This window comes from Lactuca saligna, chromosome 1 (genome assembly GCF_052625555.1).
Source record: "Lactuca saligna cultivar CGN05327 chromosome 1, ASM5262555v1, whole genome shotgun sequence".
Lineage (NCBI taxonomy): Eukaryota > Viridiplantae > Streptophyta > Magnoliopsida > Asterales > Asteraceae > Lactuca > Lactuca saligna.
The window spans coordinates 159216572-159234598 of record NC_136417.1 but is presented as its reverse complement, the minus strand read 5'-3'; the positions used below and the strand labels follow the sequence as shown (position 1 = coordinate 159234598).

The window sequence follows — 18027 nt, the reverse complement described above, 5'->3', positions numbered from 1 at the left end:
AATTAAAATTTTGTTTCTTCTTCTTAAAAAACATAAAATTTTATTTTTCTTTTGATTATCTTTTCAGATAAGGGAAAAAGCTTTTTGATGAAAAAATAAAAACAAAAAGGTAAAATATGTTCAAGAGACAACAATACAAACTATATCACAAACACCTAACAACATACATCAAAAATACAATATAAAGTTTCTTAATTATATTTTATTAATTAAACTGTGAATTATCTGGTAACTTGTGAATTTTGAAAAAAATAAAGTTGTTGACAAGCAGAAAAAGAAGAAAAAGGAAAAGGAACAAGAACTTCAAGGTACATTTTAAAACTATATATAAATAACTAAGTAATTATTTAATTTCTCATATAATAGTTCCTTTATCATTACATAATGAAATTTTTTATAGGGAAAACAAGGAAAGTAACAGAAAGAAAAGCAAACAATAAAAAATAAAAACAAAAAAGCTAAAACAGAGCATGGAGAAGATGATGACAAGTTTCAACCATTAAGAACAAGGGTTGCAACACAAAGCTTATGGAAAGCTGTAAAGATATTGAGCAGTGAACAAAGAGACTGTGTAGAAAGCTTAGGTTTATGATCAGTCTTAAAGATGACATTGGATGTGATTCCTTCAAAAATATGCCTCTTTTGTGTTTTTATCTACAACCATACAACAAACTCCAATGCAGAGCTATGAGGAAAGGTTTCAGTTGATTGGTGAAGACTAAAATTAAATATCTACTGTTTTTATTTTTATAAATGCTTAGCTGATTAAAGACTTCTATCTAGTTGAACAAATATGGTGTTTATGATGTTTTTATTTTGGATAATGTTTTCACACATGTTGAACATGTTGGAATAATATATTTTCTTAGCTAAATATAAATTTCTAGTTAATTGTTGATGTTGATATAAAATTTATTAAGAAAATGAATGTTTATCATAACTTTGACAATTGTGAATATTTAAATGAGTAAACTACATGAATGGTCCCTATGGTTTAGGGTAATTTGCACGTTTGGTCCCCAACTTATTTTTTTACGTTGGAAGGTCGCTACTATTTGTTTTTGTTATGCGTTTGGTCCCTGTCTTTATCTAAAAAGACTACTTTTCCATTCATTTTTTTAATTTATTCAAATAAACACACCCCCAATCCCACCCTCTCACCTTACCTTACATACCCTAACATTTTTTCCGTATTTAAATAAAAGTCTTTTTAGTTAAGATAGGGACCAAATACATAACAAAAACAAACAGTAAGGACCAAGCACGTAACAAAAACAAATAATAGGGACCTTCTGAGTTAAAAAAATAAGTTAGGGACCAAGCATGCAAATTACCCCAAACCATAGGGACCACTCGTGTAATTTACTCGATTTAAATAAAAACAAAATGACTAAAGTATTAAGTTGTGAATTGAATTTTTGAATTTAAAAAAAAAAGGATAAAATTTCAAAAACATTTGAATATACTTGATATATATATAAGACAATAGTGTACAATACAATAAAAATTAAGAAACATAACTACTATGTTTGACTATAATAATATAGATGATATATAAAAATTAAGTTATGAATAACATACACCAAAATTTTAGAAACAAAATTAAAAAATTCACAGTTGTTAAATCTAATATATTGATATAATATCAATAATCCTAGATATTAATAATATCAATCTTAACAATATTAAGTAAAAATCAATATATATATATATATATATATATATATATATATATATATATATATATATATATATATATATATATAAACAAATAAAACTACGAGTACAAAACAAATACTATTCAATTCACAAAGATAAAAATCTTATATATAAAGAAACAATTATCAAGTAATAACTAAAAACTAAAAGATAAAAATCTTTAAAATCTCGCAAATAGATCATGCATCCATATTTTTGCCATTTGTATAAATTTCTTTTTCTTTTGCTTCTCTTTCCAAACGCTCATATGATCTACTATTGTGACCAATAACATATTGGTTGCATCTGGAACAAAATATTTTTTGTTTAATTGATTCGGTAATGGCTTTTTCTCGAGATACTTTCAACCTCTTACCTCATCCTTTATTACTTATATCATCCGAAGGATTTCCAATATAAGAAATAGATGACTTCTTCACTCCATAGGATGACTTAACAAACTCAGAGATATCTTTTTTTTTTCAACAATGAATATAAACAACTTGACGCAGAACAAACACCATCAACTTTCAACTTTGCTTCATTAATGAGCTCAAAAAACTCCTTAAGCTTATCCACATCGTTACTCAAAATAGATAAACTTTCTTCCACAAAACTCAAAACCTGACGAGAAAGAGGATCATATAATGATGATGATAATGATGATGATGATGATGATGATGAGGTCTCATCACTTGAATATTGCTTCATAAGAACCTCATATGGAATTACACCTTTGCACCAACGCTTAAGAATTTACTTTGAAGGAATCTTGTTTATTTGGTAAGGCCTAAAAAAGCAAAATATATGCATGCACAATATACCATGCTGAAAAAACAATGAACAAGAGCATTCAAAACTTGATTCCTTTTTGTCTTAAACAACATGTCCAAAATAAACACAAACAAAAATGTTATTAACTGACAACTTAAAATTTGAAAAACAAAAATTAATATATATATATATATATATATATATATATATATATATATATAATTTACCTTAAAAAAAAGTCTTTTCTGGAACAACAAATTCACACTCACTTTCTGAATCTTCTTCATTAACAACTTCTGGAGTAGACTCTATAATATCCTTACATTGCATAACAACAAATCTATCATAAAATTCTTCATTTGTAACATTGTGTTGCGAACATTAAAATACAGATTGTTCAATTTCTTTCTTCACTTTTATGAAAACTTCATTTATATCAGCAGCATGTTCTATAATTTTTTACTAAAATTTTACTTTTAATACTGGAAATATTGCTAAGATGGTCTAAGAAACATTGATTATGTCTTTGCCTGTCCATAGCTGAAACAAAATAAGTGAAGAAGTTAACTAATGAATTACCCCAATGAGAAATTTTGTTGAATACGAAATTCATGCTCTCTGACCTAGAAGTGGTCCTCATCAAATCAGACAATGGCATGTCTCTAAAATATGTTGGAATCTAACTTTCTATCATATCAAACATTTTCGAAAACCATGAAATCTCTTGGAGCTTATAATCTTCAATAAAACTTCTTCATCTAATATCAAACTCATAAGCATCTATCCTAAAATTCCAAATTAGCTTATTGAAATGTTTCTTGAATTTCATATCATTAGAAAGTTCAGCACATACCTAAAGAACATATACATAAAAAACATATATAACATAATAACCTATAAGAAGATGATATAACTATTAAAATAGTCATAGCATATACGATAAAATTCATATAATATGATATTATTCACAACTTAAAAATATACTAACAGGTGAATATTGAAAAATACAAATAAAAACAAAAAAAAAATCACAACTTAAAAAACATATAATAATTAACATAATAAAAAATGAACTAAAAATAATATAATTTAACAAAATTCAAATCATAAACAAGAAAACATAAAAATTCACAACTTAACCAAAACAGGGAACATTAAAAAAAAAAAATATATAACAATAATAATAATATATAATAATGATATATATAAAATAAATAGTCTAAAAATTAAAATTATATACCTTAGCAGACAACTTTTGGGTTATGTGCCACATACATAACCGATGGCGTGAATCACGAAATATTCTCTCAATTGCAATTTTCATTGCTACATCTTCATCAGTGAGAACAACAGTCGGTTGTTTACCAAAAGTCTTCAAAAAGGTTTTAAGGAGCCATAAATAAGATTTTGTAGTTTCACTGCTTAAAAGACCAATTGAATAAGTAAAACTCTTTCTATGGTTATCAATTCCTGTGAAACGAACTAATACCATACGATAATTAAACAATAAATATATAACAAAAGTTAATATAAAAACTATATAAGAAAATAATATAAGAAAAGAAAATATAAAAAAAATTACTTATTCGTCCTAAATGTAGCATCAAAAGAACCAACATCACCAAATTCTCTATAATTCGCCTTTACAGCTTCATCAACACAAAAAAGTGAAACCAACTTTCCCTTATGACATATAAAATCAAATGTAAGACTTGGATCCTCTTTCATTTTATTTAATACTTATCAACTACCATATGTGTATCATCCTTTTCAATAAAACAATTCATTTTTCTCTATTCATTCTTGTAGTCAATAACAGTCCTTCTAACATTGTTTGAGCCTCTTAATTCTTGCATTATTTTGTATGCATTCATTGGACCAATCTTTACCCTTCCCATCTTCTTAATTAATTTTTGAGCAACATTGTCCAATTGCCTGTTAGACATCAAGAAATACCTATAATCTGCTGTAACCAAATCATGATTATGCCTTTCTTCAAATTTGTATAGCTCAAAAACTTCTGAATTTCCTACACTTCTAAATTTTGCAAAAGCTGGACATCCTTTCCTTTTAATATTAGAATTTTTGTGACCTTTATTCTTTTTAGAATCAGTTGTGTCTATATAAACACTTTGATGAAATCCAGTGCACAACATAGATCGATGAGTAAGAACATGTGACTTATTATTTAAAATTGTAGAACTTTTTCTTACATCGAAACCAGCTTTAGCAATATAAGCCTTATACATATTTATTTCATCATCAACACTTAGATATTTGCTATACAACTTTGGCTTAACATCATCAACATTATCAGGAATCTATATTTTACGAGTTCCACCAGGAGAGAAAAAAATCAGAAAATATAGGTTAACCTAATAAGAAAATAAAAACATATATCACCTTAACAGACACATATTATAAATAAATGAACAAAACAATTGAATATTCACAGTATAATAACAAATGGAAAATAATATATATATATATATATATATATATATATATATATGTGTGTGTGTGTGTGTGTGTGTGTGTAAAAATATCTAAATAACCAAACAAATTCACATGTTAATCACAGTTAGAACATCATAGTTATACTTAAAAAAAACATTTATCAACTAAAATTATAAATATTATAAATGAAAAACAAATAAATTAAAAATTCATAGTTTAATTAGAAATAATAAATAGGATTAAAAAAATAAAAACACTATTTCATACATTTACCTGTAAAAATAAGTACATAACTAAACAAAATCACTTTATAATAGCAGTTACGACATCATACATACAGTTAAAAAATAATTTATCATATTAAAATACAAAAATTTTTTAAAAAACAAAAAATAAAAAATTCACAATATAACTAAAAATAAAAAATAACATTAACAAAAAAAACACTATTTTACACACTTACAAACAAAAACAACTACATAACAAATCAATTCACAACTTAATAACAGATAGAACATCAATAGTTTCAGCTCAAAAATAATGAAACTCGTTTTAATAAACAAAAAAAAAAGATTAAAGTACAAATTAATAACTTAAAAAAATGAAAAACAAACAAATTAAGAAAAATTTTCATCTAAAAGATTTAAAAACGAATTAAATTAGTAACATAAGGAAACGAGATATATGCTGCTGATTCACCTTCGATTCCAATATCATCATCAGATTGAGCTTGAAACTGACCTAAAGATTGAACATTAAATTGATCTGTTCCTGATAAGATTTGAACATATATTGAATCGGATAAAGAAAATAATGATACTTCACCTTGAAAGCAACTGAAATCAGATTGAACTATGGACGAACACTGGTCAATTTTGTCGATCAAATACCCTAATCTACTAGAATCACTTTCAGATAATTATTCCATATAAACTAAATCTATATGAAAATTAAAATTAAACAATTTAAGATAATAGAAATCGATCGATTCAATAAAAAACGAAGATCACGAAATATGAATCACGAAGAATCTTTGACGAATCTGTGTAGAAAATAGAAGACATCGACCATTCTCATCAAAAAATAGATTTAATTAGACGTTTATTTTTTGTTTGTATTTGTTAATTACTAAAATACCAAAAAATAATGAAAATTTTGCAATTGACAAAAATAACATTTTAAACATTTCAATAACATATTTTGTTAAAATAATAAAAAAAAATTTAATAATAACTTATAAATGAAATGTTATTATAGTTCTTAATCTTTTATGGTTCTCATTTTAATATATATATATATATATATATATATATATATATATATATATATATATATATATATATATATATATATATATAGCTAGGTTCATATCTTTTTTACATTTATTGTATACTACAATTCACCAATATGAATTAACTAAAATTAAATAATTATTTAATTAAATAAAGTTAGATATTAAATGATTTCCATAATATATGTGTATTAAAACGATATCCATAATTATAATTTTCATGTTTTATGGAAACTAATTAAATTCGTTATTAATGTCAACAATAACATTATTTTAGAATGAATTTGTATCTTTGTTTTCATGTGTGAGTTAGTATTTTACTTATGGACCTACTTACTTAAAATACAACAACGTTGATGGAATATGAAGAACGACAGTGTATTCTACTAGAATACACTCTCATTTTGTTAGAATATATTTCTATTTTTCTAGAATAAACTCCCATCATACTAGAATACAATTTCCTTACCCATGTTCTAAGTAACTTTGTTATATTTTGAGTAAGTGGGGAATGAAACAAAATATGAACCTATACATAAAAAACTAGATGTGAATTCCTTCTGAAAAAATTATTGCTAATATAAATTGCGTATTTAATTAGTTTCCATAAAAATGAATTATAATTATGGATATCGTTTAATATACATATAATTATTGAAATCATTTAATATGTATCTTTATTTAATTAAATAATAATTTAATTTTATTAAATTTTTATTGGTGCATTCTAGTACACAATAATTATAAGAAAGATTGAACATATCTCTCTCTCTCTCTCTCTCTATCTCTATATATATATATATATATATATATATATATATATATATATATATATATAAAAATATATATATATATATATATATATATATATATATATATATATATATATATATATATATATATATATATATATATATATATATATATGACTTGTGCATGGACTTTGCTAATAAATCCAAAATCGGGAGGTTTTTGTAAATCTTTAAAGGGATATAGACAGGTCGTAAATAAAATAATTTAGAATCTCATATAATACTAAATTTATAATTTTCAAATATGAATTTTTTTTCAGAATTCGTTATCCCATTTCTTAGTAGATGCTTTTATTTCTTATGGTTTCACATTTAGTTTTCAAGTGCTTTATACAACAACAGCCTAATCTCATATAATGATATAAATGTATACGATGCCATAGGGTGGGAAAATTCTTTCATAGAAGGCACCTACCATGCATAAGATGGGAAAGCTGCTTCGGTAGAAGACATGGTAAAAACAAAATATAATAATAATAATAATAACTTAATAGGAATATATATATATATATATATATATATATATATATATATATATATATATATATATATATATATATATATATATATATATATATATATATATATATATATATATATATATATATATATATATATATATATATATATAGAAAATTTGTAATCATGGCCATCGTTACTAGTGTCCATGCATAAAGATTCAAGCAAACCTTGTTGATTTCCTAAACAAGTACTACTAGGGATACATAAATTAGAATTATATCTTAACAAAAGTCTTTATGATCTTTATGATACTCCTAAATAAGTACTATTACAAATACATTAAGTAGAATCAGATGTTACTTCTTAGCAAAATCAATAGTATCCTTCCCGTTTGTTGATTTCCTAAAAAAATGCTTCACATAATCCGAGTATAGAACATGCTTGTATAAAATGTTGTCCACACTATTAATCACTTCCGGCAATGGGCCAATGACATCACTCGGCCTAGGGTTCACAAAGATCGGCACTGAAATCCGGTTATCATGCCCATTAGCAACCACTTTATGCTCTACACTCTTATATCGACCATTGCTCATGATTTGAAGAGCATCACCAATGTTTATGGTCAACGAATCCTTAACAGGAGTGACATGGACCCACTTATCGCTATCAAGCTTCTTAACATAAAGTCCCCCGATCTGATCTTGAAGAAGCACTGTTAACGTTGAAACATCTGAATGACCACTTGCACCAATTGAGAGCTCAGGGTTGGGACATACGGGATAGTAGTTTAGATTTATTCGTTTTGAACCCATAAGAAATCGTTCGTTTGTTTCGTCAAGTTTTGGTATGCCTAATCCCTTAATTAGCACTTCTAATACTTTTTTGATAACTGATTCACACGATTTTAGGTATTCAAGAACTTGATGCCTACACAGAAACAAAGATAATTAGTGGAAGGATACTTCAACGGAAAACAACAATGTGTTTCTTGTCTAATAAATTGTAAGATGGGTTTGAAGAAAGGGTACAACTTACTTACAAATAGTGGGCCAATATTGCAAGGCTTCTTCATCGGAAACATAGAAACAACTTAGGTGATCTTTCCACTCATAAGCTTTATCCACATCGGGATTGAAACTCGTAAGGAATCTTACATTTTTGGAAGGAGTATTTTGGGACAAGTATTTCTTTTTCTCTTCAGTTGACAAATCGAAAAACTTATGTGTTGCATCTTTAATAGCGTCGATTATATCTAGAGGCAAACCATGGTTAACAATTTGAAAGAATCCCCACTTCTCAGCAGCATAGCATATTGATTTCATTACTTCTTGATCTTCATAATTTGACAAGTCGATGACTGGGATCAACTCATCTTGCAACACTTTGCTCACATCAAGTCGTCTCTCAACAGGTTGAATGAACAATTCAGGTAAAGTTTTGAGCTTTAGCTTTGATACACCTTTCACTCCATGGCCTTCATCGACCACAAATTGTTTAAGTTCTCCTGTAGCGCAATGTGATAGCGCCATTTAAGGAAACCTGGATTAATTTCACAAAGTTAAAAATTGTTAGATATAATTCTTGGAAAAAGACTCCCCGTCATTATACATGTACATCAAATAATTAAACAATAAAAATGTCCAAATAAATCGTGTTTCATATGTTGAGTTGATAAGACATAATATGGATCGAAGATTTGAAATACCTTTTTTGTTTGCAAAAAAAAAATGCTAGCAATAGCAAATGAGATGAATAGCTAATGTGAAAGTAGGTTTATATTTATAGCATTAATAAACACTAAATTTAAAAATATATAAAAATCAAAGAGAGGTTACCTCCTAGCTACTAAATGTTTCTATTTATACCAATTTAATTTCCCATAAAAAATAATTTGAACATAGGAAACCGGTGGCCTACATTCCATCTATGCGTGAGGATGGAAGTGCTTATCCAAATTGTTTGGAACCGAACCATAATTCATAAATTGTTGGAATCTGAACCACATACATTGATTCTTAAATCTTGTAACGCTCCTGAAACCTGTTTGGATAGTTTCTATTGTTGTTGTCGGATACTTGAGTTTTTCTGAAGTGTTTTCTTACAAGTATTGATATTGAAACACTATAAGAGTTTATGAAAATAAAATATTTCTATCATTCAATCAGTATGAGTATAATGCAAGCTTTCGAAAGCATACTGTGACAATCAATAATCCACGGGGTCTCAATTTCGTCCTCTCATTTGTGGATTAATATAATCGTATAAATGTGTATTACCAGATGTGGTTTGTAAGTGAATCAAAAAGTTTTTTTTGTCGCTGGAAGGTTCTGTCGACATACAAGAAAGAGAAATTGGACAAGTAAAATAAAAAACATGATTTAATTAATAATGGAAACCAATCTCAAAAAAATAATTACGGAATTGATTTCTCCATTGCAACATTTTCTTTATCCACTTAAATTTTATGTAAATTGTCAACTTTGCCCGTTGATTTAAATTTTTTGATATCGAATTTCATGAACTACTTTTCTATTACCCACGCTTTTAAACATCAAGACTACTTTATTTAATTTTATTTTAATTTTCATTCTTTGCGCCACTATTATTTTATAGTTAAGTATTTTAATACTTCATTTATTTTATGAACTAAAAGATCCGTTTTTATTTTTAATTGTTAAACTTTTTTTTTTTTTTGCTTATACTATCATCTCTATTTTTATTTAATAGGATATAATTGAGGGCATGGGAGGAAAGCTTCCTTTACTTTTTTTGTGGGTTTTACCATCCTTTTTCTTACTTTCATTCCCCTCAACTAAAACCCAATAAATGGTCGGGAAGGGTTTCCCTCACTATTTTTTTAAAATAAAATTAATTAATTTTTATGATTTATAAATTTTAAATTAATACTAAACATAAATTTTATTTAAAAATAAAAAACATTTCATTAATTAAAATAAAAATTAAATTAAACCGGATATATAAATAAGTAGAAAATTAAAAAAAAAAAAAAAAAAAAACGCAAACAAAAAAATCAAATAACCAGAACATAGAAAACATAATTAATATCCTAATTTTAAATAAACCAAAATACGTCACTTGGAATGATCGTCCTCGTCATCGCCTTCATTGTAATCGTCATTCTTCCCGGCGTCACTCTCGTCGTCGGAATCTTCACTCTCGACGAAAATATCAGAATCCTCGTCTGATTCGTCAAACAAATTATCGTGAGAAAACTCTATCGGGGGCTGAATATGAGCCCTATAAATGTGCCCCACCAAATCAACACGAAGGGTTTGATGAATGTCGCGATTGTGTACTTCTTTTCTATTCACCCTATACTCTTGTGTACCAGCGATTACTCCATCGACATTTTGCAAAAATTCATGTTCGTTATATCGGCATATCACTCTTCATTTGTCTTCAAGAATCATATTATGTAATATCAACAGCGTAGATACATAGAGACAAGGGTGGGCCTTGGCCCACCCACAAGGCCCACCCACATATATTTTGTTATATGTAATATATATATATATATATATATATATATATATATATATATATATATATATATATATATATATAATGTAAAAGATGCTGGACTTCATATATCTAAATGGCCCACCTCAAAATCAAAGTGAAATTTCATATGTATTACTAGACGAGACCAAAAAAACCGGTTCACAAACCGAACCGGTCAGTGAACCGGAAACCGGTTTACCTCCGAACCGGTTCAGGCATGAACCGAATCCCCAAAGAACTGAACCTCCGGACCGAACCAATTCGCCCTTTTGACTGTGTGATCCGGTTTCGAACCGGTTTTTTAAGAACCAATTTTTTAAGAACCGATTATGATCCGATTTTGAACCGGTTTTGAACCATTTTACCGTTTTTTTGTCTTATTCTAACGGCTATATAGCCGTTTATGACTGTTAGATACTCGTTTTTTGGTCCCTTTTGGCCATATTCCCCAATATTTGATAGTATAAATACCTATTACATGTTTTGGGTTAACCAAACCTCAAAAAACCTCTCTTACTTCAAAAAACGCTCTTAATTCATATAATGGATTCGGCTTCCGTTGGTATTGGAGATTCATCAAACAATCTTACCGTTGTTAGCATCAAAGAAACAAATAGAAATCCGGCTATTTGGTGCAACTATGATTTGTGTGTAATGTCGAACGATATAAAAAGAGCGTGATGCAAGAAATGTGGTGCTTTTTTTAATGAAGAATGGAATTCGACATTGAAAACTCATATGACAAAAAGATTCCCCGCGGTGAAATTTGGGCCGGGTCATAATCAAACAACAATGGCGAATGATGCAACATTCTGGAGTTACGATTTGAGTAAAGTTCGGGATAGGATGGCGAAGTTCGTGATTCAAGAATGTTTGCCTTTTGACCACTTCGACAACAAACGATTGACTTCACTCATCCAAGATACTCTCCAACCACGATATTGCCATGTGAGTCGTACTTCTATTAGACGTGATTGTATTGAAATGTGGCAACTTGCAAAAAATGAATTGATTTTAGGATTTCAATCTTTAGAAACCGGTGTGAATTTAACTTGTGATGTTTGGACGTCTCCTCACAGTTCACCGGATGCGTACCTTTGTGTTACCGCTCATTGGATTAATCCAACTAATTGGGTAATGATGAAGCGTACGATTACGTTTGAATTGTTTGAGTACCCGCACACCGGTAGAAATTTATTTAAAATTTTAGATTGTGTGATCAAAACTTATAAACTTGAAGGAAAGATTTTTTCTATATCTTTTGATAATGCTTCAAACAACACCGTCGCGGTTGGACAACTAAAACTAAAATATAAACCAATTTGCGATGGTGTTTTTTTTCATAGTCGATGTGTTGCACATATCATTAATTTGGTTGTGCAAGATGGACTAACTAGCATTGAAACTATAAAAGATGGTTTCAAAGACATGCTAAAAGATATTTTTAGTTCTAGTAACGCTCGATATCATAATTATATGCAATTTTGTGTCGATGCGAATGCCCTCTTTTTAGGTCTGAATTGGGAAAATAATACCCGATGGAACTCCACTTGCAAAATGTTTGAATGTGCCTTACGTCAAAAAAATACTTTAAAAATGTTCCATGACAACCTTGCGGACTGTAATAAGGTTACGGCTTATCCGGAATCAAGTTGGGATACTATCAAACTTGTTACGGACATGCTTGATGTTTTTAAAAAAGTAACTACTTTTTTATCGGGTGTTTATTATCCTACAAGTTGTTTAGTTTTAAACCAAAATTTTTTAATGTGTGCGAAAATAAATGAGTTTGAAATGAGGAGCACAATGCTTGCTAATATGATGAAACCGATGAAAGCAAAGTTAAAAAAATATTTTCAAGAAATGTCTCCCATTATTACTTGTTCCGCCGCTTTGAATCCGGCTCTAAATGTTGGCGGGGTTGAGACTTTAATTGAAAATATTTGTTACAATTTAGGTTTAATGGATGATGACATGGATTATGCATCAAAGGAAGTTTCAAAATTTAACAAAGTTTTTCAAAAATTGTTTGAAGTTTATTTAACAAAATATGGTTCAACAAACATTCATGACATGATGCAAAATACGGGGGCATCCGGATCCACTTCTCACCAAAATAACGAAACAATTAGGCTTTATAATACTTTGAGGAATGAAAATTCCAAACGAGCTCGGTCTAACACCCCAAGTAGCGAGCTCGGGAGGTACATTGGTTCCGATTTCTTGTCTCAAATGAGTATTCAAGAGTTTGAAAATTTTGATATATTGGCTTGGTGGAAAGGAAAGGAAACCCAATTTCCGATTCTAGCCGCTATGGCCCGTGATCTACTAAGCTCCCAAGCTTCTACGGTAGCTTCAGAATCGGCTTTTTCTGTTAGTGGCAGGGTAATATCACCAAGAAGAACAAAACTAACCCCTTTGTCGGTGGAAGTGTGCATTTGCTTGAAATGCTACCTTGATGGCGTGGAAAGGATACAAGACATTGAACTACTACAAGGCACATCGTTGCATGCCGAACCACAAGTACATGAGGAAGAAGTAGCGATGGGAATGTCGGTGCCACTCACCCTAGAAGAGATCTAGTATGAAAGAGGATTACGCAACGACATGACGGATGACGAATAAAAAAACAAAAACAAAAAAATTTTGGATGTTTTGTCTTTTTATGTTTGAAGATGTATTAGTTTGACAATTTGGATGTTTTGTATTTTTATGTTTGAAGTTGTATTATGTATTTCCAATATAAAAAAAAAAAAAAAAAAAAAAAAATGAAAAATAGGTTGAAAATTGCTCCAAAAAATGTGTTGATTCAAGTTGAACAATTTTTTACATACATTATGTTTTTCTACGTATACACAAACATAAAATTTAAAACCAAAATAAAAGTTAATACATGAAAAGATATGTATATTATTAAACAAGAAAAAAAAAAAAAAAAAACTTTTGGACATGGTCCATAACTCCATATGGACGTGTATGTGTATAAGTGTGTTGTATGTATGTAAGGCTTATAAGCCTTTGCCTTCCCAATCATCCAAACCACCTACTCTGAAGCCAAAAAACTTTATGGTTTAAGACAATTTAGAGCTTTATACTCTAAACAAAAAAACAAAAAAACAAAAAAAAAAAAAAAAAAAAAAAAAAAAAAAAAAAAAAAAAATTCCTATTTTACACTTATTAGCCCAAAAAAAAAAAAAAAAAAACCTTATTTGCGTCGAACCGGTTTTGAACGGGTTTTTTGATCCGGTTTTTTACCGATTTTCTGAACCGGTTTTCGTTGAACCGGTTTCTAATAAACCGAACCGATTTACATATGTTCGGATATTTTGGGTGTGAACCGGTTTGGAACCGAACCGGTTTTGGTGTGAACCGGTTTTGACTACTTGGACTTGAACCGAACCGGTTTTCTGAACCGGTCCGGTTCATAAAAAAAACCGATTTTTTGCATGCCTATGTATTACTGCCGCTTGTAATATATACCTCAAAAATATATGAGAACATTTTTTCAATTGTTCGCTTCCTCACTGTTTCTTATTCAATTTCTAGGAGCTGCTCATCTAATTATCAATCGTCACCATCACCATTAGGTTAGTAATTTTTTTTTTTTTTTTTCTGTTATCCTATATTTCTAAATACTCAATTACTTCATTAAATTAATTATTTTTTCTGTTATTCTCTATTTCTAAATACTCAATTACTTCAATAATCATTATTGTTTTTATTTTCATCATATATTTTATATTTTTATCAGAGGTTTATAAAAAATTAGGTTATTATTTTTTTCTTTGAATTAAGTATTTGTATTATTGTAAGTTTGTAATTGTATAAAAATATAAGAGTACCTTTGTAATCGAAATTTTTTTGTGCTTAGTGAATTTTGTTGAGCAATGGGACCAAAGCAAAAAATGTTAGATTCTGCTTGTGTTGACCCTTATTGCAACTACTGAGCGTGCATTTTCTGCTATGAAAATTGTAAAGAATAGACTACGTAATAAAATGGATGATGATTTTATTGTTCATAGTCTGGTTCTTTACATAGAGAAAGATATCGCTAAACTTTTTAGTTTAAATTCCATTTTAGATGATTTTAATGATGTAAGAGAGCGCCATATGCAACTTAATTGAATAATTTACTTTAGAATGCATACATTGTTACATTTTGTTATCATTTGAATTATTTTTCAACTCGTTCATAATTTTATAAATTGTTTGGCCTACCCTAAACCAAAATTCTGGCTACACCACTATGTAATATGATACATGCATATATTACGTGCTGTAACCTTTTCACTTCATACAACCTTGCCTCGACCGTTAGTACTTGCCAACGTCTCTTAAGTACACCAAATGTTCGCTTCACATCCTTCCTAGCTGACTCTTGCGCCTTTATAAACTTTTTCCTTTTTGGGTCGTTGGGACATGTAAACAAGTTCACAAAAACAGACAATGGAAGATATATACCGTTAGTAAGATAATATCCACGCTTATATGCTACCCCATTTGCTTGAAAATGTACATCGTGCGACTTTCCAAGGTAGATATCGTTAAATACCGACGATTGGTCTAGCACATTGATATCATTGTTTGCACCAACTAGACCAAATAATGCATGTCATATCCAAAGATCATGTGATGTGATAGCCTCTAGAATGATTGTCGGCTCTTTGTGGTCGCCTCTCATGTACTGACCACACTATGCGTTGGAGCATAATGACCAACTCCAATGCATGCGATCGATACAACCTAGCATTCCAGGGAATCCATGCTTGCCTTCATGCACCATGTACAATTGGTGGATATCGTTGATAGTTGGTTTGCGTAAATATCGTTGCCCATAAATCAAACAGATCGCTTTGCAGAACTTGTACACACACTCCAGCATGGTACACTGTGACATCCTAAAATACTCGTCCAATTCATTTGCGCCCATGCCGTATGCTAGCTGACGAATTGCAGTCGTGCATTTTTGAACGGGAGAGAAACCTTTTATCCGCCTTGCATCAATTTCCATTGGAAATATGGAAAACGGCCTTCCAAATCGCCAACAATACGTAAGAATAGTTCCTTCCTCATTCGGAACCAATGTCGAAACTTTACAACGTAGATGATCATCTGCAAAATAATCTTCTATAAGGCGATCGTGTCCGGTTTTGTGATTTCTACGCAACCGCAACTTTCTTGGTTTAGATCATGCACGTCATTTTTTGCCTAGTCGGTTTTGATAGTATGCAACCATTTTCGCTATGACAGAACCAATAAACTTAGCCTCCTCTACAGCCATCGAATCGGATGATGAAGATGATGACATTTTGAATAATATTTTTTGGAGAGAAGTATAAGGTATGTGTTAAAAAATGGTTGGATCTTATCGTATTTATAGTTTAAGAAAAGGAAAAAAAAAAACAAATTATATATATATATATATATATATATATATATATATATATATATATATATATATATATATATATATATATAATCGGCTACATAGCCGTTGGAATCAAAATCGTTGCAATAAAAAAAAATGAAAAAATAACCGACCAATCATGTGAGGAGTGAGAACATGGTATCCCCAACCCCTACCCTCTTCCCATACCTAGCTTCCCGCACCCACGGTGCGGTGTTCCCCAATGCAAGAAACGTCCCGCAGCGTCTCCTCGCACTCCATACCGTCCGGCCTAAGTATTTTTTTTTGAACGCGGAAATATAGCAAAAACTAGAAGAAGAAAACAACATTAAGTAATTACATAAGTTCAAACAGTTAAAAAATAAAATTCTCATATTAAAATACAAAAATTTAAAAAAAAAACAACAAAAAAATTAAAAATTCACAATGTAACTAAAAATAAAAAATAACATTAACAAAAAAATAGTATTATATACATTTACAAAAAAAAAAAAAAAAAAAACATAACAAACAAATTCACATCTTAATAACAGATAGAACATCAATAGTTACAGCTAAAAAATAATGAAAGTTGCTTTAATAAAAAAAAAGATTAAAGTACAAATTAATAACTTAAACAAATGAAAAACAAACTAATTAAGAAATTTTTTCATCTAAAAGATTTAAAAACAAATTAAATTAGTAACATAAGGAAATGAGATACATGCTCCTGATTCACGTTCGATTCCAATATCATCATTAGATTGAGCTTGAAACTGACCTAAAGATTGAACATTAAATTGATCTCTTCTTGATACGATTTGAACATTACTTTGAACATACATTGAATCGGACAAAGAAAACGATGATACTTCGTATTGTTAGAATATACTCTCATTTTTCTAGAATAAACTCTCATTATACTAAATTATAATTTCTTTCACCATTTTCTAAGCAATTTTGTTGTATTTTGAGTAAGTTGGTAATGAAACAAAATATGAACCTACACATAAAAAAATAGATGCGAGAACATTCTAAAAGAATATTATTGTTAATATTAATGACGTATTTAATTAGTTTCTATAAAAAATGAATTATAATTATAGATATCATTTATTATACATATAATTATACAAATCATTTAGTATCTATCTTTATTTGATTAAATAATAATTTAATTTATTAAATTTTTATTGTGCATTTTAACACACAATAATTGTGAGAAAGATTGAACGTAACTCTCTCTCTCTCTCTCTCTCTCTCTCTCTCTCTCTTTATATATATATATATAGGGTTAGGTTCATGTGAGACAACTTAATTTTGTGAGACCGTGAGACGCATTTTTATATATTTTTTTAATTTTTAAAATTTTTTTAGTTAATTCAAGTTCCGAAAATAATATTTAAAAAAAGAATTTTTTGATTTTTCTATTTATTTTGCATTTTAAAATTATTTTTAGAATATGTACAGTGTAATATTCTATTTAGAATATTTCACGTATTTTTCAAAAAAAAATAGGATTTTTTTTTATTTTTTTTTAAAATTTTTTTAGTTAATTCAAGTACCGAAAATAATATTAAATTTTTTTTTTAGATTTTTCCATTTATTTTGCATTTTAAAAT

General features: G+C 28.6%; 1 protein-coding gene across 2 annotated transcripts; it reads right to left on the bottom strand.

Moving 5' to 3' along the window:
- Nucleotides 1–7659: 7659 nt before the first annotated feature.
- LOC145045737 (feruloyl CoA ortho-hydroxylase F6H1-3-like) lies at nt 7660–9658 on the bottom strand. 2 transcript variants are annotated; one of them, XM_078994067.1, is made up of 3 exons: nt 9505–9658; nt 8533–9036; nt 7660–8424 (listed from the first exon to the last, which is right to left on the bottom strand). In XM_078994067.1, exons 2-3 carry the CDS (start codon nt 9024–9026, stop codon nt 7851–7853), a joined length of 1068 nt encoding a protein of 355 aa, XP_078850193.1. In that variant the 5' UTR covers nt 9027–9036; nt 9505–9658; the 3' UTR covers nt 7660–7850. The 2 variants fall into 2 exon arrangements, with proteins under 2 accessions (XP_078850193.1, XP_078850187.1); XM_078994061.1 differs by lacking the exon at nt 9505–9658 and adding an exon at nt 9203–9335.
- Between the last annotated feature and the right edge of the window lie 8369 nt (nt 9659–18027).